Source organism: Rhipicephalus microplus, chromosome 6, assembly GCF_043290135.1.
Source record: "Rhipicephalus microplus isolate Deutch F79 chromosome 6, USDA_Rmic, whole genome shotgun sequence".
Classification (NCBI taxonomy): Eukaryota; Metazoa; Arthropoda; class Arachnida; order Ixodida; family Ixodidae; genus Rhipicephalus; species Rhipicephalus microplus.
The window spans coordinates 21,964,989-21,989,966 of NC_134705.1; the positions used below are offsets into that span (position 1 = coordinate 21,964,989).

General features: G+C 47.4%; 1 protein-coding gene across 2 annotated transcripts in view; it reads left to right on the forward strand.

Annotated features, from left to right (window-relative positions):
• LOC119167711 (uncharacterized) overlaps positions 1–21,303 on the forward strand; it is a 54,471-nt gene extending 33,168 nt beyond the window's left edge. The window contains exons 2-3 of one of the 2 annotated variants that reach the window (XM_075865847.1): positions 19,807–20,011; positions 20,092–21,303. In XM_075865847.1, coding sequence (XP_075721962.1) covers positions 19,807–20,011; positions 20,092–20,144 — 258 coding nt within the window. In that variant the 3' untranslated portion in view covers positions 20,145–21,303. Of the gene's footprint in view, positions 1–19,806 lie in introns of both variants that reach the window. The other variant, XM_075865848.1, reaches the window with a different exon arrangement.
• Positions 21,304–24,978: the final 3,675 nt, after the last annotated feature.

Consider the following 24,978-nt stretch of genomic DNA (forward strand, 5'->3'; position numbering starts at 1 on the left):
CTGTTGCCTTCGGCGCAGCCTCAAGTGGATTCGATCGCCGACATTGTGCGAGAAGAAGTCCGGCAATCGCTTCGAATTCCCGAAACACCGCCGCCCGAGCCAGAAACTATGAGCTACGCCGCTGCAGTGCGCCACAACGCTCCTCCCCGTCCACGCCAAAACGCCGCCCCGTCACACTTCCGTCGCCAGACGCCACCGCCGCCACCACCCCAACCGACGTTCTACCGTTCCCCAGCGGGCCAGCGCAGTGCACCGAGAAAAACGGACGTTTGGCGTGCCCCTGACAACCGCCCGCTCTGCTACCACTGCGGCGAGGCCGGGCACACATACCGCCGTTGCCAGTACCGACAGATGGGACTGCGTGGCTTCGCCGTCAATGCACCGCGTCCGCAGCCAGGAGATCGGCCACGTGACATCGCCGACTACCTGGCAGGAACTCAATGGACACCACGAAGTCCTTCCCGTTAGCCGTCGCCCAGCCGCCGCGTGTCACCGCACCCCCGGCAGTACTCTGGCCCAACGCGGGGCCGGTCTCCTAGCCCGTATCCGGGAAACTAAGGGCAGCAACCGATGGAGGTGCGGTTGCTGTGCGACGAACTACCGAAGATCCTCCGACGACGACGCCGACGCGACGGAGCTTTTTGAACACAACCCCAACCCGGAAAAGCCCTGAAGGCAAAAGCTCACTTACAGAAGGTGGCCGGACGACGCAACATGGAAGCAGCGGAACAAGCCGACGCAGCCGTGACCCGACGCCACGCCCTAACTGTAATGCGAGACGGCGAACTAGCAACCTCGACGTTCTTATCGCCGGCCACAGTGTGACTGCTCTCGTCGATACTGGAGCCGACTATTCTGTCATCAGTGGGTCGTTCGCCGCGAAGTTAAAGAAAGTTAGGACAGCTTGGAAAGGCCCTGAAATCCGCACAGCCGGAGGTCATCTCGTAACGCCTGCAGGAATCTGCACAGCGAGAGTCACCATTAACGGCCGTATTTATCCTACAGACTTCGTAGTCCTACAGCGTTGCTCGAGAGATGTCATCCTTGGCATGGACTTCTTATGCCTCCATGGTGCTGTCATCAACCTAAAAACAAGGTCGATAACGTTATCCACAGAAGAAGCACTACCACCGCGCATGCCGTCAGGATACCATGCCTTGAATGTGCTGGAAGAACAAGTCACCATTACGCCTCGCTCAAGCGTCATTATTTCAGTCGGCGCTCCTAAATCACCTGACTTGGAAGGCGTCGTTGAAGGCAGTCAGCATCTGTTGGTCACCCGAAATATTTGCGTCGCAAGAGGAATTGCAGAGCTGCGGGGAGGCAAAGCAACGGTTATGCTCACAAATTTCAGCAATGAGTACAAACATGTGAACAAAGGAACAACGGTCGCATACATCGAAGAAATTGTCGAAGCCACCAGTGCTTTCGCCCTCGCCGATTCTGCGGAACCTGCTCAGAGGAACCAAGCCCCTCCCATAGCTTTCGACGTCAATCCCAGACTTCCGAATGATAAGCAAGAACAGCTGAAGACCCTGCTCCTGCAATACGAAGATTGCTTTTCGTCGTCATCGAAAATTCGGCAGACCCCAATCACGAAACATCGATTCATAACCGAAGAAAATGCCCGACCACTCCGTCAGAGTCCGTACAGGGTTTCGACGCGAGAACGTGAGGCAATGAAGAGACAAGTTGATGAAATGCTGCGAGATGACATTATCCAGCCGTCCAAGAGTCCGTGGGCATCCCCCGTGGTGTTAGTGAAGAAAAAGGATGGGACCCTACGTTTCTGCGTCGATTATCGCCGCCTGAACAAAATCACAAGAAAGGACGTGTATCCTCTCCCACGAATAGACGACGCCCTTGATCGGCTCCATAACGCCAAGTACTTGTCGTCAATGGACCTCAAGACTGGCTATTGGCAAATCGAAGTCGACGAAAGAGACCGAGAGACGACGGCGTTTATAACACCGGACGGCCTCTTCGAGTTTAAGGTGATGCCCTTCGGCCTTTGCTCAGCGCCTGCAACTTTTCAACGCGTTATGGATACAGTACTGGCAGGATTGAAGTGGCAGACTTGCCTTGTGTACTTGGACGACGTCGTCGTGTTTTCCTCGAGTTTCGACGAGCATCTTCGGCGCCTTGAAGCTGTACTTCAAGCCATCAAGACGTCCTCACTCACACTAAAGCCAGAAAAGTGCAGATTTGCGTATGAGGAGCTCTTGTTTCTTGGGCACGTTATCAGCAAGTCTGCAGTTCGTCCCGATCCACGGAAAACAGCCGCCATCGCCGATTTCCCGCCGCCCACTGACAAGAAGGCCGTGCGCCAATTTCTGGGCCTGTGCGCCTATTATAGGCGGTTCGTGAAAAACTTCGCCCGCATCGCCGATCCTCTCACTAACCTTACCAAGGCCGACTTGGAGTTCAAGTAGAAAACGCCACAGGAACACGCTTTCCAGGAGCTTAAACATCGCCTCCAGACGCCTCCGTTACTTGCCCATTTCGACGAATTCGCCGAGACAGAAATACATCCTGACGCAAGCAGCGTAGGTCTTGGCGCCGTTCTTGTGCAGAGGGCTGACGGACTTGAAAGGGTTATTAGTTACGCCAGCCGATCGCTATCCAAAGCAGAAGCAAATTATTCCACATCAGAAAAGGAGTGCCTCGCCATCATCTGGGCAACGTCGAAATTTCGCCCCTACCTCTACGGCAGGCCCTTCAAAGTTGTGAGCGACCACCACGCCTTGTGTTGGCTAGCCACCTTGAAGGACCCTTCAGGTCGCCTCGCACGATGGAGCCTGAGACTTCAAGAATATGACATTACTGTCCATTACAAGTCCGGCAAAAAACACTCCGACGCTGACTGTCTCTCTCGTGCGCCTGTCGACCAACCGCTACCCGACGACTCGGATGACGACTACTTCTTGGGAACGATAACTACCGACGACTTCGCTGAACGACAGCGGGCCGACCCGGAACTTAAAGCCCTAATAGAATACCTCGAAGGCAGGACCACCGAAGTCCCGAAGGTATTCAAGCGCGCACTTGCGTCGTTCTTTCTACGAAACGGTCTTCTACAAAAGAAAAACTTTTCACCGCTTCGAGCTAAGTACCTCCTTGTGGTGCCTTCAGCTCTGTGACCAGAACTCCTGCAGGCCCTGCACGACGATCCGACGGCAGGGCACCTCGGTGTTTCCCGCACGCTCGCGAGGATACAAGAAAGGTACTACTGGCCACGTCTTACCACCGACGTCACTCGTTATGTGAGGACATGCCGGGACTGTCAGCGACGCAAGACACCGCCGACAAGGCCAGCGGGACTTCTGCAGCCAATTGATCCACCTTGCCGACCTTTCCAGCAGATTGGTATGGACCTACTGGGGCCGTTCCCGACGTCGGCTTTCGGAAACAAGTGGATCGTGGTAGCTACCGACTACCTCACCCGCTACGCCGAGACAAAAGCCCTGCCAAAAGGCAGTGCATCCGAGGTAGCTAAGTTTTTCGTCGAAAATATCGTCTTACGTCACGGCGCCCCGGAGGTCCTTATCACCGACAGAGGAACGGCATTCACTGCCGACTTAACTCAAGCGATCTTGGCGCACAGCCAAACAAACCACCGCCGGACGACAGCGTACCACCCACAGACGAACGGCCTCACCAAGCGGCTTAACAAGAAGATCGCCGACATGCTGTCAATGTACGTCGATGTCGAACACAAAACGTGGGACACCATTCTTCCGTATGTGACCTTCGCATACAACACGGCGGTGCAGGAGACGACGCAGATATCTCCATACAAATTGGTCTACGGAAGGAGCCCGGCAACGACGCTCGATGCCATGTTACCCAACGTCACCGACGAAGAAAACCTCGATGTGAGCGAGTACCTTCAACGCGCCGAAGTAGCCCGACAACTTGCGCGTCTTCGTATCAAGAATCAACAGACGACCGACAGCCACCGTTACAACCTTCGACGACGCTTCGTGGAATACCAGCCCGGTGAACGTTTTTGGGTGTGGACGCCGATACGCCGACGTGGACTAAGTGAAAAGCTTCTGCGACGGTACTTCGGACCGTACAAGGTGGTTCGACGTCTCGGTCCACTTGATTACGAGGTTGTCCCCGACGGCATCACGAACTCTCAACGACGCCGATCGTGACCTGAAGTCGTCCATGTCGCGCGCCTCAAGCCGTTTCATGCACGTTAACAAACTGAAACAGTGTTTTTTGTATTATTGTTGTATTGTAATTTATTCATTGTACTTTCTTGCATTATTATTGTACCTTCATCTTTAGTTAGAGCATCGGGACGATGCCTTTTTTCAGAGGGGGGCAATGCCACGTTCCATTTCACAAGTTTTTGTTATCGTTCCGAAACACCACACGATTCTCGGCGCAAACCGCGCCTGCAGGTTTCTAGAAGGTTCCGGACTGTTGTAGATCATTTCGATAAGATCACGCCCACTGTGCGAACGGTACAGATTGTTCTGGAACCTACGCCACCGCCAGCGATAACGCTAGAACATTCGACGGCAAGGGTATAAATGCCGACGCGCTTCGCCGCTTGTCAGTTGTTGATCGAAGGCCGACGCTGCGTTCGCCGCTATCAGTCCGAGACTGCTATATGTGCAAGACTGCTGCTGTAATTAGACTTTCCCTTTACCGGGCACAGGTTCACCCAAATAAACAGTTAAATCCCAACACGAAGTTTTCTGTCTTTGGCCACGTCACGACCCCGTGACAAAATGCGATAGAACAGCTTCGTTATTTCGCGATAACGTCTCCATTCCAAGGTTTCTAGTTTAGCGCCTTCCAGAAGAACTGACGGAGATGTGTTACATTTACGTATTGAATATGAATTTTACAGCTTTTCGCTGTATTGATTCAAGTTTATCTGTGTTAGCTTGCGTGTGCGGGTCCCAGACAGCCGATGAATATTCTAATATTGGTATTACGTTCGTTTCACATTTCGGTTTGCCGAATGCCATAGCGAGTGCCCGTAAGTAGCCTTGTATATTCAAAGCCATTTTCTCAGTTTAACAAACATGTTGGTTTCATCTTGATGTAGATGTGATAACAAGACTAAGGTGCATATACTGTGAGACAAAGGATAAGAATTGATTGCCTAGGTTGTATTGGAATGTTAGTAGATCTTTTTTGCAGGTTATGGTTATCGCCAGAGTTTTTCTCGCGTTAAAGGTCATCTGTCATTTTGTGCACAAATCTTGAATCTTAAGAGACTTATTTAAAAGAACCTGGTCACTGGATGTGTTAACTACTTTAAAGCGCGCAGGCATTCGCAAAAACCTTTAGATTTGCTGCAATATCACGGGTGGCATTATTGATATAAACCGAAAAGAGGTCCGAGGACGGATCCCAGAGGTCTGCCAGATTTAAGCGGCGCAGACGGCGAGTTGATACCACCATCCGTAACACCGCGCCCGGTGAATATTACTCGCGCTTTCAAAGCCTAACCTAAGATGCATTCGTTAATTAACACTAATTAACTAATTAGTAGATACCTAAAACTACTATGGAACCTGTAAAACTCGAGAATGTGCTGTAAATAAGGGGTCTATGTGGTATATACACTGACTGTTCGGAAACGCGCACTTCGTCTTTTTTTTTTTTAAGTACCCTATTGATGTTCTATACTATTGATCTTTACCTCAACGAACACTAAATATTGTTTTACGAGGTCATGAATGTGCCTTCCACGAGAATCCTCTCTTTTTACGCGTACCCTATTTTAATATTTGCGTGGCACCGTAGAGTACACCATCTCAACGCTAGATGGAGCTAAGAGGGCTTGACGGCTGTCACACCCTCAACGAAACTGGCCAGGGAACTTTTTTTTACCACGCGATTCAAACACGCTCTACACCATCATGAACTAGACATATTCCAGTACCTAAATCCCAGAAAGCAATTGGATATCTTCAAGCACGGCTCTACGGTAGCGATTCAAATGCGGTAAAACAGCCGATATTTCTGAGGGTGCCCATAGGCGCTGTGCATTATTTTTTAATAAGCTAGGGAACTCGCACTATTTCAACTACAATACTGTAATTCCGGCAGAAGAAAGGTTCATGCAGTTGCTACTTGAAACCGTGAAAGCAATGAGAAAATCAGAAAGGGAGAGGAGTTATTATATTTTTTCTCTCCCGTCCCATAGAGTGACGCGGGGCCCCGTCCCCACCGTGCGGGAAAGCGCGCCTCCTGCGCGTGGGCCGGAATCCTGGGGACGACGTCCACATAAGGTTCTTATCACGTGCTGTTCAGTTCTCGACGTGTGTCGGGCCACCCAAGATTGTTGCCGCGGTGGCGGCAGGGTTCGTAGCGACGTGCGTAAAGAAAGGGTTTCCCCTTAATGGGTCGGTCAGCGTGCGGCGTGCGTAAAGAAAGGTTTTCCCTTTAATGGGTCGGTCGGCTCTTTACTTTTAATCTTCGTCCGTTTCTCTTCAATGGTCATCAAGTGGTAGGCGAAGGTAAACACTTTGTATGTGCATGTGGAAAAAAGGAAGAAAAAAAAGAAGAAAAAAGAAGAAAAACAAAAACAAGAAGGGCAGTGTACACGTACGAGTCAGTCAGAAAAAAGCATGGTCTCCAGCTATCAATCTTTGTCACCAATTTCCTGCTGGCTTACTTCTCGGAGGCAGTTGAGTTTTCCGGGGTCCTCGTTGATGCCGGCTACTAATGTTCGAAATTTGAAAATAAAATATGCCTCACGCTGTTCGCGCTCGCTCTGTTTGAGAAACCCGACTGCAAAAGAGTTACGCTGATATTTTCAAAACTGTGGTTTGGCAGGCGCAGATGTCTGGATAAAGGTAGCTCCGGCAGCGAAGTGGCGTGGTACCTGTGATTATTGAACCGCAGCCGAAATGGCGTGTCTGTTTGGCCGATATATTCTTGTCCGCAGATGTTGCAATGTAGCATGTATATTACGTTACTGGAGTCACAATTAAGGCTTTCAGTTATGCAGAATTTGAAATCCGAGAAGTTCGCTTTGGATTCACGTGTTGTTACCATCTGTGCGCATACCTTGCATCGAGCTTTTCCGCAGGGATGGCACCTTGATTGAAATTTGGAGGTGTTTGTCTTTGCTCTGACAGGAATGTCCTTCAGATTTTTATCCCTGCAGTACACCACGTTAGGTGACTTCACGAAAACAGTAGTTAGTCGTTTGCTTTGCCTGATTATGTTGAAATGGCGGGAAAGTATGTTGTTGATTCGTGGCGCTGATGAGGAGTAAGTTAGTACAAGGTTCGCTTGGGAAGTCGTTTTAGATACTCTGTTTGGTCCTTTAAATTATATCATTCCTGTTCACGTTGTGAGCACGTAGTATGGCATCGTCAATAATGTCTTCCGGATAATTTTGTTTCAATAAGGAATGCTTTAGGTGTTCCGCGTGTCTGTCAAATTCCCGCATATCGGTGCATATTCTTCGGTACTGGTAGGCCTGAGAATATGGAATACCCGTTTTGCAATGCTTTGGGTGGCTGCTGTTGAAATGTAATTACATTTGACGGTCTGTAGGCTTTTTGTAAAGGTTTGTTGACAAGTGGTCATTTTTGACCGTGACAGTGACGTCCAAAAAGTTAATGCTAGTTTCGGAAATTTTTTGCGTGAATTTTATTGACGGGTGGCACTTGTTAAAATCCTCTATGAAGCGGAAAAGACTTCCCTCATAATGGTTCCATATCACAAAAATATCGTCTAAGTATCTTCTGTAGTAGAAAGGTTTCAAGGTACGTCCCTCAATGAATGGGATTTCAAGTGAAGCCATAAAGGTGCTCGCGAAGTTTGGGGCCATTTTCGTGCCCATTGCAGTGCCATTGACCCGAAGGAAATGCTTGCCATTGAACTCAAAATGGTTATAATTTAGTACAAGTTCAAGAAGTTTAAACAGTACCTCGCCACTTACACTGGTTGATGAGTCAGATTTTACATATTCAGAAACCATAGCCGCTATTCCGTCATGGTGGGGTATGTTGGTGTACAGTGAGCAGACGTTTATGGTCACCAGAAAACTGCCGCCTGGGATGTCGAGACTTGAAGTTTCGCAGATCAAGTGGTTTGTGTCCTTTAGGTAATAGGGGAAATTTGGGGGGATGTTTTTTATTAAGGAATTGATGAATTCTGATATATTTTCTGTTGATTTGCTGTTACTGGATACTATCGGACGTCCCGGATTGCGTGCCTTGTGTATTTTGGGGAGCAAATATGAATGGGCCGGTAACATTGCTTTTAACATTTTGCCGGTAATTTTCTCGTCTTGGCGGAGATTGTTTAGAGTTACTTTTATCTCCCTTTCGAATTCGGGAGTCCGGTCCGTTGGAAGTCCTTTGTAGAATTCTGTGTCTGATAGTTGTCGTTCCCCTTCCTTTAAGTAGTCCGACGTGTCTAGAATTACTATGCAGCCCCCTTTATCAGCCGGTTTGATAGTAATTGCGGTGTTTTTTCGTAGTTCATCGAGTGCCCTTCGTTCTGACTTTGATATGTTGTTTCGAAATGGCCGATTTTTTTTCGTACGCTCTGATGATATCTTTTTGAACTGCTGACATATACATATCGAGGTGTTTGTCCCTCTGCTCACCCGGACACCATGATCTGTCACCACCAATCACTCTATTCTCGTCCGCACAGTCCTTGCGATCATGAAAGTATTCACGGAGGCGGAGATTATGCGCAAAGTTATCGAGGTCTTGGTACAGTTCAAATTCATTGAATCTACCGGATGATGGACGAAAGGTTAAGCCTCTCGACAAAAGTTGAAGCTGAGCGGGTGTGAGTGTTGTGTTTGACAGATTGAGGACATTTTTCTCATGAGTTTTCGGCTGCTCTTGGCTATCACGTGGCACGGGAGTGTCAGCGTCATATTCGCGAGTAAGGATGTTTTGATTAGGATTGCACTGTAGTTTCGAGTTCCCATTTTTCTCCACAAAGTTAGGTTGTGGTACGGGTGGTTCCTGGCGTTCTTGTACGGCCTCATTCCTATTTTCCTGTTGCAGAGCAGTGGAGCTTCTGCAGTCCCGCTTGAATTTTCTATCTTTTACTACTGAAATTTCGCCTCTCTTTTTTAGTTCATATCTTTCCAGTTCTCTTGCCTCATGCTCTCCGAGATTAGATACCAATTTCTGCGTGGCCTCCGTGACACTGTATTCGGCGGCCTTACGCTCACTATGGTCCGCAATGACCCGAGTCAGTTGCAAGGATGCTTCTAGTGATTTTTTTTCCACTTCCCCCTTTCTGATTCACTTAGTGTAGACATTGAGGGGTTGCAGGCTAGGCGGAGGCCCTTAGGTGCAATTTCGTGAGATAGATATTTGGTTAGTTGTTCCGCGTGTTTTTAGTATTGCACCCGCTTTTCAATGATTTTCCTAATCGATAGAAATGAGTGGGACCATTCGTGTTTAAGACTGCCCGTACCTTTTGTTTCCCCGTGTCATTTGGAAGCCGCCGCCTTGGTCTTCGGCGCATTCGTCTGCCTGGTGTTGTAAGGCCTCGCTGGTGGGAGTGGCGACGTCGTCACTGCTGGGACCCTGGATGGCTCTTTGTGTCCCTCGGCTCCCTGTTGTTGAGTGTGTTTGGCATTAGAGTTTGCCGTGCAAGCCGTTGCTGCCGATCTCTGACTCATTGGTGGGACTCGCTGGCTCGCTGGCCTCGCTGGTGGTAGTGGCGACATCGTCACTGCTGGTGCCCTGGATGGCTCTGTGTGTGGCTCGGCTCCTTGTTGTTGAGGGGGCTTGGCACTAGAGTTGTCCGTGCAAGAGATTGCCACCGATCTCCATGCCGCCGACGTCCATCGCAGCTGCACCCTCGTGTGCTGTGCCAGCAGCGCGACTCCCTCGAAGCTTGCATGTAAGCCGTCAGCAGCCAGGAACAACGTGTCCATGGGGTAAGGTAGGTACTCAAGTAGCGCCGGAATGTCCGAAAACATAGCGCCACCATAGGAGATGAAGCACGGCGTCGATGAGTCGTTCGGGCTGAAGTGCGTGTGGACGTACCGCATGACTGAGTCCCCGATGACGGCACACTTCGTAGGGTAATCATGCGGTACGTCCACACGCACTTCAGCCCGAACGACTCATTGACGCCGTGCTTCATCTCCTATGGTGCCGCTATGTTTTCGGACATTCCGGCGCTACTTGAGTACCTGCCTTACCCGGTGGACACGTTGTTTCTGCATGTGGGCACCACGGACATCCTGAAGACGAGCTCTTCAAGATCACTGGATTCGTTGAGGGAGGCATTGAAGTGAATGAGGCAGATGCGCCCGAACATCAAGACACTGCATCTTAGTCTGCCACTACCTCGCGCACCCAATCGCCGACGGCGGGACTCGAACTGGCGATCAATGAATCGGTTTAATATGGAGCTCAAACGATTCAGCAGAGAGGCCCGCCGTCTCTGCCACTACGGGTTGTTGGGAGCACCTAAAACACCTAAAACATTCCTTATTGAAACAAAATTATCCGGAAGACATTATTGACGATGCCATGCTACGTGCTCGCAACGTGAACAGGAATGATATAATTAAAGAACCAAACAGAGTATCTTAAACGACTTCCCAAACGAATTTTGTACTAACTTACTCCTCATCAGCGCCACGAATCAACAACATACTTTCCCGCCATTTCAACATAATCAGGCAAAGCAAACGGCTAACTTCTATTTTCGTGAAGCCACGTCACGTGGAGTACCGCAGGGATAAAAATCTGAAGGACATTCTTGTCAGAGCAAAGACAAACACCTCCAAATTTCAATCAAGGTGCCATCCCTGCGGAAAAGCTCGATGCAAGGTATGCCCACAGATTGTCACAACACGTGAATCCAAAGCGAACTTCTCTGATTTCAAATTCTGCATAACTGAAAGCCTTAATTGTGACTCCAGAAACGTAATATACATGCTACATTGCAACATCTGCGGACAAGAATATATCGGCCAAACAGACGCGCCATTTCGGCTGCGGTTCAATAATCACAGGTACCACGCCACTTCACTGCCGAAGCTACCTTTATCCACACATTTGCGCCTGCCAAACCACAGTTTTGAAAATATCAGCGTAACTCTTTTGCAGTCCGGTTTCTCAAACAGACGCGAGCGCGAACAGCGTGAGGCATATTTTATTTTCAAATTTCGAACATTGGGCCCCGCCGCGGTGGTCTAGTGGCTAAGGTACTCAGCTGCTGACCCGCAGGGCGCGGGTTCGAATCCCGGCTGCGGCGGCTGCATTTCCGATGGAGGCGGAAATGTTGTAGGCCCGTGTGCTCAGATTTGGGTGCACGTTAAAGAACCCCAGGTGGTCTAAATTTCCGGAGCCCTCCACTACGGCGTCTCTCATAATCATATAGTGGTTTTGGGACGTTAAACCCCACATATCTATCTATCAAATTTCCAACATTAGTAGCCGGCATCAACGAGGACCCCGGAAAACTCAACTGCCTCCGAGAAGTAAGCCAGGAGGAAATTGTTGACAAAGATTGATAGCTGGAGACCATGCTTTTTTCTGACTGACTCGTACGTGTACACTGTCCTTTCTTGTTTTTTGTTTTTCTTCTTTTTTTCTTCCTTTTTTTCTTTTATCCACATGCACATACAAAGTGTTTATGTTCGCCTACCACTTGATGACCATTGAAGAGAAACGGACGAAGGTTAAAGGTAAAGAGCCGACTGACCCATGAAAGGGAAAACCTTTCTTTACACACGCCGCACGCCGACCGACCCATTAAGGGGAATCCCTTTCTTTACGCACGCCGTCACGGACCCTGCCGCCACTGCGGCGACAATCTTGGGTGGCCTGGCACACGTCGAGAACTGAACAGCACGTGATAAGAACCGTACGTGGACGTACACGGACAGTTGCTTTCGTTCTCAGTGTTGACAGTGGTTCTTCCTCTTTTTCACTTTCTTTCTTTTCTTTCTTTTTCGTCTTTTTTCTTTTCTTCCCGCTTTTTGTTTTTCTCTTTTTTTTTCTTTCCTTTTTTTAGTTCCCTCCCACTCTCGCAAACATCTTTCAAGGCGAGAGGGACGCGGCAGCAATGAAGTTTGGAAGTTCATGTCAGTATAACTCATCCCCTGATGAAGGAAGGACCCCTCCCGAAACTGTTGGGAAATAAATATATTTATCCTTGTTGACAACGCTCCCGTTGTGCCATGTCCCATACCTTCACGAAGACTAACTGGCCCATTGAATTATTACTCCCACTGACAATATATATATATATATATATATATATATATATATATATATATATATATATATATATATATATATATATATATATATATATATATATATATATATATATATATATATATATATATATATATATATATATATATATATATATATATACATACGAGATTCTTTGAACGTCATTCACGTTAGACCCAACGTATTGTATGCAAGAAAGAGACGACGAAACTTTAACGGAAGCGTTTTTACTTAACATTTTCAGCTGGTGGACAAGCCTTTGTCAGAGTAATGTGACAAGAATATATATATGTGTGTGTGTGACACTATGATGACAGGGAGACATGGCCTGGCTACCATGTGTATTCTATTGCGCTTCTTTCATCGGCTTGTACAAGGCACACCTGCATGCATACCATGTTACATCTCACACACATACGCACGCGCCCGCACGCAGACACACACACACACACACACATAGTGTTCCTACTTAAAAGAAAGGAACAGCATTATGCATTATAGCCTCAGCATGGAACTGGCGTCTGCTTTATTCCTAACTTCATCCTTCTCTTCTTTCCTGCCCGGCTCTCGTGCTTCTTTTTCTCCTGTCCCAAGGCTCATACCGCTTCGCCTTTCCCGGTTTCTTTTAATTACCCCTCCTGGGGTAATATTTGAAGACATTTCCAATTTAAGCACATTCAAATGATCCATGTTCACCAGTGTACCGGACAGACTTCAAAATTCTGTTCTGGGTGGCTGTCTTGGTCACAAAGTAAGGACCGTAAAATTTGGCACTATCATCTCTTATTCCTTTCTTCACTAGTACGAGGTCGGTGACTTAAATGTCTGGCATGTCTGCTTGATAACTTCTTGTTGCAATTCTTTTTCATTCGTTTTCGTTATCTCTCCTCCTGTGATTTTTCTTGCCTCTCGTGGACGATCTTGATGTTTTCCAAGAGTCCCAACTCACGGTCTGCCGGCAGAATAGGGGTTTCATCTGAAGAGGTGTACTATGGACTGCACCCCAAGCCACTTGTATAGGATCGATTATGATGTTTCACGGCGGCTTCCAAAAAACATTTGCATCCACCAGGAAAACTATCTGACATCTTGGTGTACTGTTTCACGTCTCGTATGGCGCATTCTGCCAGCCAATTCGCTGTGGGATGGTATGGAGAACAAAACTTGATCAGTATCTTGTGATCCCGAGCTCATCTTGCTAGCTTTTCGCTCTTGAACTCGGGGCAGTTATCGCATACGATTCACCGCATAGTAATAAACATGTCTCTTTCAAGGAGGGTTATGACTCTGTTAGCATCTTATTTTCCTGCTCGGGCTGCGACCATGCTTGTACATTCATCTATGGCAAAAAAAAGCTTGCATTTTCTTGACTCTTTCCCGTTTCTTATTTAGTTCGGCGAAATCCAGGTGAACTACTTCTAAAGGCCCGTACGAGTGTCAAGGTAGTACCATAGCATCCATGGGCTGTTTATACTTGACTTTGTGTACTTGACAAACATGGCAGGAACGAACGTACTGGCTGACATTTTTCTTCATGTGAGGCCATGTAAATCTCTTGACAAGTTTGTTGGAGGTGAGCCAAAATTCGTCATGTCCTCCAAATTCTGGGCTATCGTGGTACAAATAAAGGACTCTGGAAACAAATGTTGGTGGGACTTGATACCGGCCTTCAGTGAAAACCAGTTGTTCGGAGCCTTCCCACAGCTTCACTTCATTGATTTCTTCGGATTGTTCTGTGTTGCTTCGTACTATCAACTTTGATAGAGCATCTGCATCGGTTAAAAGTGGTCCTGGTTGGTGCGAGATGGTAAAGTCGAATTGCTACAATTCACCCATCTAGCAATACGTCCTTTAGTTTGGGTCATATTGACGCGTGTGTACTGGTGGACCAAAACAGCAATAAGGGGATTTGGCGGACACCAGGTAGTGGAGCTCTGGCTGATTGAGGGGAAAGAAGGCGATCTTGCAGTTCGGCTGCTGAGAGTCGCTGTGTGAACGTTTATACGTTTATCTGCATTTGGTTCGCGCTGCACCGCGACACTGGTGGAGGTGCTGGGACGCAACCCTACCTAATGCTCCATACTCCCACTGGGAGCCGTTCATCGAGCTCGGACGCATTGTCACCCATTGCAACTCCCGTGCACCGGTTCAGTCGGCGGCTGATAGGCCTCGCTCCAGAGTTCACGCCTTCTACGGAACCTCGCAAGTGCCGATTACCTCTACAAATGGCCAACGCCAGTCCGCAACCGGCGCCCCAAGGCCCCCCGCCAACACAGCCTTCACAGGTAACCATCTTTCAACCACTGGTTCCCTATCACTTTAGTGGCGGCGCCCATGGAGACGTGGACGACTGGCTTGAGCACTACGAGCGTGTCGCCAAGATTAATCTGTGGCCTGAACAAGAAAAGCTCTCACGCGCCTATTTCTACCTTGACGGCGGTGCGAAAATATGGTATGAGAACAGAGAATCCAGTCTGTTAATTTGGGGCGACTTCCGACAACAGCTTGTCGATACGTTCACCAATGTCGATCGACGCGACCGTGCGCAGCAGCTATTGGAGCTACGGGTTCAATAACCCAATGAAAGCGTTACTATGTTTGCTGAAGATACGACTCGTCTTTTTCGTCGAGCTGACCCGAACATGAGTGAAGATAGGAAGTTGAGCTACCTCATGCGCGGCGTTAAGGAGCAACTTTTTTTCGCCGGGCTACTGCGCCATCCTCCAAGTACCGCAGCTGACTTCATCAAGGAGGCTACGGCTATCGAGCGGGCGCTCCATCAACGATGCAGGCAGTATCATCGAATGTCTAGCAGCGCCCCAATCAATGCTGCCGCCATACCTGAGGATCAAAGCTCCCTGCGAGACCTCATTAGGGAGATAGTTCGCAAAGAACTTCAAAAGTTCCGGAATCCGGTTGCTCAAACCCCCGTTGCGTCCGTCGCTGAACTGGTACGCGACGAAATCCGCCACGCCTTTTCTACCGCTGGTCCTGGTGATGAGCACCATCCCATGAGCTATGCCGATGCTCTGCGACGTTCACCATCTGGTACATCGCCGCCATATCACCCAGTGCCGACGGCCCCTTGGTCACCGCGGCAAGAGCAGACCCTGAGCCGACCGCCAAGCCAACCGACGTACCACCAGGCGTCCACAGCAGCACCATGGACATCGTCGCAAGAAGGGAGGCTCAGACGTCCACCACTCCGAAGAACAGACGGGTGGCGCACAATCGATCGACGTCCACTATGCTTCAACTGTGGAGGTGCAGGTCATATTGCCCGTCATTGCTGGCACCGCAATGATTCGTTCCGCCCACTTCGAACATGGTCTGACGATCGACGTGCGAACGAAGAATACATACCACGCCGGGAGGACGCCTCTTTCCATGGAGCCCGTTCTCACTTTTACGAATACCGTACTTCTGACGAGGAGGCAATACCTACCCGCCAGCCAGGTTTGGGACGTCAATCCCGCTCTCCTTCACCCGCTCAATCACCTTCGTCACACCGACGTACCTCCGCGGACCTTAACCCAAGAAGGTCACCCAGCCCGCGACGGGGAAACTGAGGGCGGCGACCTCCGGGGGTAAGGTTGCAGGCCATGAATATGACGACGAAAAGCCCCCATTACACGACGCTGTAAATTCGACAAGACGTGAGAGCGACGACATTGTGACCGCTGACCTGAGTGTTTTTCTTGACGGCCAGAAAGTAACAGCCTTAGTCGACACCGGTGCCGACTTTTCTATCATCAGTCAGGACCTCGCCATGCGCCTCAAGAAAGTGGAGACTCCGTGGACAGGCCCTCAAATAAGGACGGCAGGTGGTCAGTTATTGATGCCCTCTGGAAGATGCACAGCGAGAATTGACATAGGAGGTTCTTCTTTCGTTTCGTCGTTCGTCGTTCTCGCCGCATGCTGCAAGGATCTAATTATTGGTATGGACTTCTTACGAGAGTACGGCGCCGTCATCAATATCCCAGACACTTTGATTACATTCCGCAACAGTTCGGGCGCACCTGATTGTACACAGGCGCGACCAAATCAATTGCGTCTAACTGATGACGATGTGGTTCTCCCTCCACGGTCATGCACGCTTGTTTCTGTGGCAGCCGCTGTCCAGTTTGATGGCGAAGGAGTAGCAGACCGAATAACCTCGCTCCTCTTCACACACGGCATTTCCGTCGCAAGAGGTATCGTCAGTGTCGCCGCTGCACGCACGGACTTGCTTCTGACAAATTTTAGTGATGAGCGCCGGCACCTTCCAAAAGGCATGGCCGTCGCTTACTTCGACGGTATCACAGACGCAGAAGGCTGCTTGGCAGTAGTCGACGAGGCACCAAAACTTGATTCGACACCAGTTCTTGACGTTAGCACTACTTTGCCTAAGAACGAGCGAAAGAGGCTTCTTGAGCTACTGGCCGAATTCAAAGACTGCTTTTCGACAACATCAAGAGTTGGCCGCACGCCTCTAACCAAGCATCGGATAATTACCGAGGACATGGCAAGACCAATTCACCAAAACCCCTATCGCGTGGCTGCAAAAGAACGCGAAGTGATACAAGAGCAAGTCGACAAAATGCTAGAAGATGACGTCATTCAGCCCTCAAAAAGCCCCTGGGCGTCACCTGTAGTCCTCGTTAAAAAAAAGATGGCAGCCTGCGCTTCTGTGTAGATTACCGAAAACTCAATCAGGTGACAAAGAGAGATGTGTATCCACTTCCTCGTATAGATTACTCTCTCGACAGACTTCGACATGCTCGTTACTTTTCATCGATGGACTTAAGGAGTGGGTATTGGCAAATCGAGGTAGACCCAAGAGACCGCGAGAAGACTGCTTTTGTGACACCAGATGGCTTATATGAATTTAAAGTCTTGCCCTTTGGTTTATGTTCAGCGCCTGCTACCTTTCAAAGACTTATGGATACCGTACTTTCTGGGTTGAAGTGGAAAACCTGCTTGGTCTACCTTGATGATGTCGTAGTTTCTATCACCAGCACCTTAAAAGACTTGAGGCAGTTTTACAAGCCATACGGTCTGCGGGCTTGACGTTGAAGCCTGAAAAATGCCACTTTTGCTATGAAGAGCTGCAATTTCTTGGCCACGTTGTCAGTCACGCAGGCGTTCGTCCTGATCCTGAAAAGATCGCAGCTGTTGCACAGTTCCCAGTGCCGACTGATAAGAAGGCTGTCCGACGATTCCTCGGACTATGTGCGTATTATAGGCGATTCATCGCGGATTTCGCACGCATCGCATCACCGTTGACCCGCCTCACGAGAGAAGACGTTGCTTTCCAATGGAGCAACGAAGAGGAAGCTGCTTTTAAGAATCTCCGCCAGCGACTACAGACGCCTCCAGTGCTTGCCCACTTTGATGAGAAAGCCCCAACGATGCTACACACGGATGCCAGCAATATTGGTTTGGGAGCTGTGCTTGTGCAGCTGCAAGAGGGCACAGAAAGAGTAATCGCCTATGCAAGCCGAACACTAACACGCGCTGAAACTAATTGCTCCACGACTGAGAAGGAATGCCTCGCCGTGGTATGGGCGGTCACGAAATTTCACCCGTATTTATACGGCCGCCCTTTCAAAGTCATCAGCGACCACCACTCACTGTGTTGGTTGACAAATCTTAAAGATCCTACCGGGAGATTAGCGCGTTGGAGTCTCAGGCTGCAGGAGTACGACATGACTGTCGTACACAAGTCAGGAAAGCGCCACATGGACGCCGACTGTCTATCCCGCTCACCCATTGAATCGGCAACTCTATCCGATGAGGAGGAAACGGCATTTCTCGGTGTGCTTGACTCAATCGCTATTACACAGCAACAACGTGGCGACCCTGAGTTACTTGCCCTAATTAGTTACCTGGAGGGGAGATCTCAGAAGGCACCGACTGTTTTCGTAAGAGCACTGTCATCATTTTGCTTACGGAGCGGAGTACTATACAAAAGAAACTTCTCTTCGACAGGATCTGCGTATTTGCTCGTCATCCCAGCAGCCCTTCGCTCCGAAGTACTCGAAGCATGCCACAATGAGGTGACTTCAGGCCACTTAGGTTACACAAGAACGTTGGCCAGAGTACGGCAGCGCTACTTCTGGCCAAGACTGACCATAGCCGTAAAACACCATGTTCGTACTTGCCTCGACTGCCAGCGACGGAAGTCACCACCGACTAAGCCAGCTGGCCTCCTGAAGCCCGTGCAGGTCCCAAGAACACCATTCGACCAGATTGGCATGGATATTTTGGGCCCACTTCCTACTTCTACTGCTGGGAACCGCTGGGTTATTGTCGCGACTGATTACCTTACCCGTTATGCTGAAACAAAGGCTATCCAGAGAGGTACAGCAGCGGAGGTGGCACAATTTTTCATCGAGAACGTTGTCCTGCGGCATGGTGCACCAAGCGTCGTAATCACAGACAGAGGAACCGCATTTACGGCAGCTCTTTTGGAACAAGTCCTCATGCTGAGTGGAACAACCCATCGCAAGACCACCGCCTACCACCCGCAAACGAACGGGCTTACAGAGCGTCTGAACAAAACAATTGAAGGCATGCTTTCAATGTACGTAGACGTCGAACACAAAAACTGGGACGAAATCTTGCCATATGTCACGTTTGCATACAACACTGCCAAGCAAGAAACAACCCAGATGACCCCGTTCAGCCTAATTCACGGAAGGGAAGTGCGAACCATGTTAGATGCGATGCTAGCGCACGAATGCGACGACATCGAACCAGACGCCGAGATGTTTACAGAACGAGCGGAAGAAGCAAGGCAACTAGCACGCCTGCGAATCCAGCAACAACAAGAGTACGACTCGAGCCGCTACAATTCTCGCCGCAGAACAGTCGTTTACCAGACCGGCGACAGAGTATGGGTTTGGACGCCCATACGGAAACGAGGACTCTCTGAAAAGCTCCTAAGGAGATACTTTGGCCCATATCTAGTACTGCGACGACTGAGTGATGTTACGTACGAGGTCGTCCCCGACAGTTCATATAGTACGAGGCTTCGCCAGCACCGTCCTGAACTAGTTCACGTTGTGTGCATGAAGCCTTATGAAAGGTAGTGACTGCGCAAGACACTTCTTAAAGAACAGACAAAAAAAAAACTGCACTACTGGTTTAGCATCGGGGCGATGCTCATTAAGAGGGGGGGGGGGGGGGGGGCAAATGACGCGTGTGTACTGGTGGACCAAAACAACAATAAGGGGATTTGGCGGACACCAGGTAGTGGAGCTCTGGCTGATTGAAGATAAAGAAGGCGATCTTGCTGTTCGGCTGCTGAGAGTCGCTGTGTGAACGTTTATACGTTTATCTGCCTTTGGTTCGCGCTGCACCGCGACAATATTCAAGAGATGAGTGAGGGCCTGGTGATCGGTGAGCAAAGTGAACTTCGTACCTTCCAAATACGTACGGAAGTACTCAATGGCCTTCAGAATGGCCACGGCTTTCTTTTCCGTACTAGTGTAGTTAGTTTCAGATGGTTTAAACGTGTAACTGTAGTAACACGTTATGTAGTAACTGTGGGCAAGGTGAACCTGGCTGAAGCATGTCGCTCACCAAGCCGTTCTGCTTTTTGCAGTGCCTGCTTCACTGGGTCACTGGGCAGTCAGTTCTTCGCCGACCCCATGGTGAAATACCGGCATCTTTTCATCAGATGAAGGACCATTTTGAGGAACCAACATGGAACAATGTTAATCCAACAGAAATTGCCACCCATCTCAAGGAAGCTACAACACCACCTGGATACGTGAAGTCATCTAGCGTCACCCGCATTAAAGAATTAGGTCATCAGTTTATCTTTAGTGGGCGCGGTGGGCCTGGCCGGAGCATGTCGCTCACCAAGTAGTTCTTCTGCTTTTTGCAGTGCTTGCTTTTCTGGGTCACTGGGCCGTCAGCTCTTCGCTGACCTCAAGGTGAAATACCGGCATTCCTTCTTCAGCTGAAGGACCATTTTGAGGAACTGACAAGGAACAATGTTAATCCAACGGAAATCGCCACCCATCTCAAGGAAGCTACAATGCCCCCTGGATACGTGACGTCATTTAGCGTCACCCGCATAAAAAAATCAGTTCATCAGTTTGTCTTCAGTGGGCACAGTGGGCCTGGCTGAAGCATGTCGCTCACCAAGCCGTTCTGCTTTTTGCAGGTTTGTTCTAGCTCTTCTACGTTTACTAGCGACTGTCATTTCTTGCTAGTTCTGCCGTGCCCACGAAATTTGTTATAAAAGTGTGAAATTTGTTATGAGTGTTTTTGTGCACTAAAACTGTTACTTAGTGGTGATGTTGAAGAAAATCCGGGACCCACTAATGCTGAATTATTGCACAAATTCTTGAATATCAGAATCTGCTACAAAATGAATTAGCTGACTTCAAAAATAAAACAAAAAATATGATAGCCGAGATGAGAGAGTTGTTTAAGCAGCTTCAGGTGCAGGTCTCTGATCTGAAATCTAATACGGCTGGCTTAGGCTGTCTTGAAAACTCGGTAAAAACGTTTCAGGAGTCTGTGAAAAAACACGCTAGCAAACTCATCGGTATCGAAGACAGAAATAGGCGCTCGAACGTAGTTATTCATGGTATCCTTGAAGAACCAAACGAGACAGAAACTGATCTGAAGCGCAAAGTTATTACTGAAACACTCTAAAATAGGCTAGGTGTTAAGTGCATCTCTACTGGCCATATTCACAGACTTGGAAGGACTGGATCTAAAAGACCAGTAATAATGTTTCTACAGGATTATAACGAGAAAGTAACGATTTTTAAGAATGTTTCAAAGCTGAAGGGATCAAGCATTTTTGTTCAGAGTGACTATTCCCAAGTCACATTGAAGAAGTGTAAGCTATTATGGGGAAGTGCAAAGCATGACAAGTCGCTCAGAAAGAAAGTTGCACTTCAGCACAATAAGCTGCGGATTGATAATGATGTATTCATCTGGAATGAAACAACAAACCACCATGAGATAACTTCTGGTTTTTGTGCCAATGTACATTTTACTTGACAAGTCAAGGAAAGGCTTGTTAGAATACTGAACATTAACACACACATTATAGTGAATAAAACTAATCAATTAGAATCGGTTCTTTTGTTGCTTTATCTACATGTTATTGTTTTAACGGAAACATGGCTACACGATGAAGTTAGTGACAAAGACTTAATCCCACCTGGCTACAAAATAATTCGAAGAGATGGATTTTTGCGAAGTCGTCTGTTCAGGTAATTCCGTTGATCCAATCGAAGGACTCTGAAAGCCTCTGCATTAAATTAAACATTTATGGTCATGTCTTTGTTTTATGTGCCGTTTACAGGCCACCTGACTCAGCCCCTGATTACTTATTAAAGTTAGTGACCACATTTCACAATTCAATTAAAGTATACTTCTGGTGGTTGGTGATTTCAACCTACCATGCATTGACTGCGATCATATCAAACCGGGTGCCGGTTCTGTACGTGACGCAAACGTTCTTTTTGATTCGTTGCTTGAACACAATCTTGTACAAGTAGTTCGCGAGCCTACTTGACATGGAACCAGTTTCGACTCGCTCCTTCATCTCGCCTTTCTTGATCATTCCTTTTCTAATTACCATGTGTCTGTCGAGCCTGGCCTATCTGACCATGATATTGTTGCTGTATACGTTTCGTTGAATGTTAAACGTACGCCTGACACGCATGCACCTATGATTGTGAATTATTTTGCACGGGCTGACGATATCAGTGTAATAGAATAGCTTGAATCTTGCTTTTGTGAATTTCGCGCGAGTGACATCCTTGAGCTTCGAACTAAGTTTAAAGCCATGTGCTTATTCTGCATAGATCAGTTTATACCGAACTGGCGTGTAAAACCAACTAAACACACACCTTGGATGAACAGGCGTACCATTCAGTTAAAACGTAAAGCCAAAAGATTTCGAAAAAAAGGAGCTACTGCCGTTAATTTAACCACTGTTCGTACAGCTCTGTCGGAATCTATCGCAGAAACAAAGAAGTTTTATTTCAGCAACACTTTACCTAACTTTATAAGGGAAGATCCACAAAAGTTTAGGAACTTTATTAGGGACCAAAACAAATCGATAACGAGCATTACCCATGACGGCACTGTAATAACTGACCCCAAAAGCATTGCTGACCTTTTAAATGCCCACTTTCACAGTGTCTTCTCCTCGCCTACTCAGCCTTATTTTCAAATTTCACAGTCCTCCTTTTCGGATATCAATATTTTTCAACAAGGTGTGCTTAACATGCTTCTACGATTGAAGACAAAATCTTCCGTTGGTCCTGATAGCATTCCCAACTCCTTCCTCTGGCGTTACACTGAACCACTAAGGAAATTTCTTGTCGCAATCTTTCAGGCCTCCCTAGAATCCGCTATACTTCCACCCAATTGGAAAATTGCAAGCATTGCACCGATTTTATAAAGGGGCGACCCATCTTCAGTCTTAAATTACCGTCCGACTTCCATTTTATCATCTTGAAAAATGATTGAGCATATCGTTTCGGACTACATCAATAACTTCTTAAATGAGCATGACATTCTAACTCCTTTTCAACATGGCTTTAGGAAGGGTCTTTCGACAATTACCCAATTAAGTATGGTCATATATTCTTTCGCTTCTGTTCTTGACAGAGGTGGACAAATAGTTGTTATATTTTTAGATTTTCAGAATGCTTTTGATGTTGTTCCTCATGACAAATTAATCTGCAAGTTACAGTTCCTCGGTTTTCCTAGCTTCATCCTATCATGGATATCTGCTTATTTAACGCATCAAAAACAGTGTGTTATCATTGACGGACAACAATCTGACTCTTTCCCGGTAACCTCAGGGGTCCCTCAGGGAAGTGTACTTGGCCCACTATTATTCCTTATTTATTGCAACGATATAACAGATGTCATACAAGCCCCAGTAAATATTCCTCTTTTCGCAGACGACTGCATTATTTTTAACGAAATTAGTGCAGTTGAAGACCGATTCTTGCTTAGTGCAGCCTTAAACAGTATTTTTAAGTGGAGCAATAAATGGGGCATGAAACTAAATTATTCTAAGTCTGTGCTCCTGCGTATAACTAAAAAAACAATACCCCTGAAGTTTTCATACTCCATTGGCCAAGACCCATTGATTGAAGTTAAGGAGTACAAATATCTTGGACTTACCATTACTAACAACCTCAACTGAAGCACCCACATTTCTAACACCGCCTCTTCAGCTTTCAGAAAATTATGTCTACTTCGACACAAGCTTAAACATGCTTCCCATGACGTAAAAACTTTAGGCTATACCACTTTTATCAGACCCAAGGTAGAATACGCCTGCATTATTTGGGATCCTTTCACCTAAACCAATATTAATTGTCTTGAAAGAATAGAGAGAAAAGCCATGCAATTCATTTTTTCTAAATACAGCCGTGAGGACTCTGTAACAGATCTTATACGTTCCAACGGTTTTCACACACTTCAAATGCGGTGCAAAATATCCCGACTGAAGTTCCTCCATTCTTTGTTAAAACGTAAATTTTTTTATAGATCCCAGTCCTTACATAACTCTTTCTGAGACTAGGAAAACCCATCATTCCCATCCCCTCACACTCTCCCTTTATGTTGCCAGATCCAAACTTTTTAAATATTCTTTTTTTTCTCCGCACCATAGAAGAATGAAACCTAATACCTTTTCATCATCTGGACTCGACTAAATCAATACAGAATTATTTCTTCACTATTTCGTAATTATATTTAGAGTTGTTTTTTATCGTTACCTGACTTGTTTATGATACTCAATTGTGCTTTGTACATGTATTGTGCTTTGTACATGTAAAATACTGCAGGCCATGTGCCCCTCCTGCATGTGCCACATGACCTGCAGTATTTTGTAAATAAAAAAATAATAAACTGAAGTAACCTACTACGTGTCGCTTTTCTTGGCTGTTTGGCTGGATGCCTCAATACATTTTTGATACAACACTGCACCAGTCCCATAATGTGAGGCGTCAGTATTCAATTCAAAGGGTGAAGTGAAGTCTGGTAGGCGTAGGACAGAATCATACAAGTCATACAAAATTTCTTTTAAACTCGTTGAGCAGGAAAGAAGAAATTCTGTGCACCAAGTCATGTTAGACTCTCTCACATTCGTCACTTCATTCAAAGAGAATGTCTTTCTGTGTTTAACGTGTGAGAAATCTAGTTTTGCCTGCAAAGTCATTTATGAAAGATTGAAAATGTCCTGCCAATCCCAAAAACACACGCAATGAATAGACGTCATATGGTTTCTTCAACTGGGAGATCTTCTCGACGGACTCTGGTTTCATGCTTTTGGTGTTTCCAACGAAGAATCATCCAAGAAACACAACCTTTTGTTGAAAGAATGCACTCTTCTTAAAATTGACCTTGAGATGTGCCAAGCTCAAAGCGTTTAACACCTGAGACAGATGGTCCTGATGCTCAGCTTTTGTTTTGGAGAAGACTATTATGTCGTCTATGTACACATTACAGAAAACACCAAGAAATGGCTTTAGCATGTCGTTCATTACCTCTTGGAACCACGCTGGTGAGTTCTTCTAACCGAAAGGAAGCCGGTTATACTTGTAAAGGTCGAACGGCGTGATAAAAGCTGTGTACATTTTTGTTTCTTCGGTTAGTGAGATCTGCCAGAAACCTTTGCATAAATTGATGCAGGAAAAATGTCGGCAACCACCAGTCTCATTTATAAATGTGTCGATCTTCGGCATGGGAAATGGTATGAGTTCTGTCTGACAACTGAGAACCC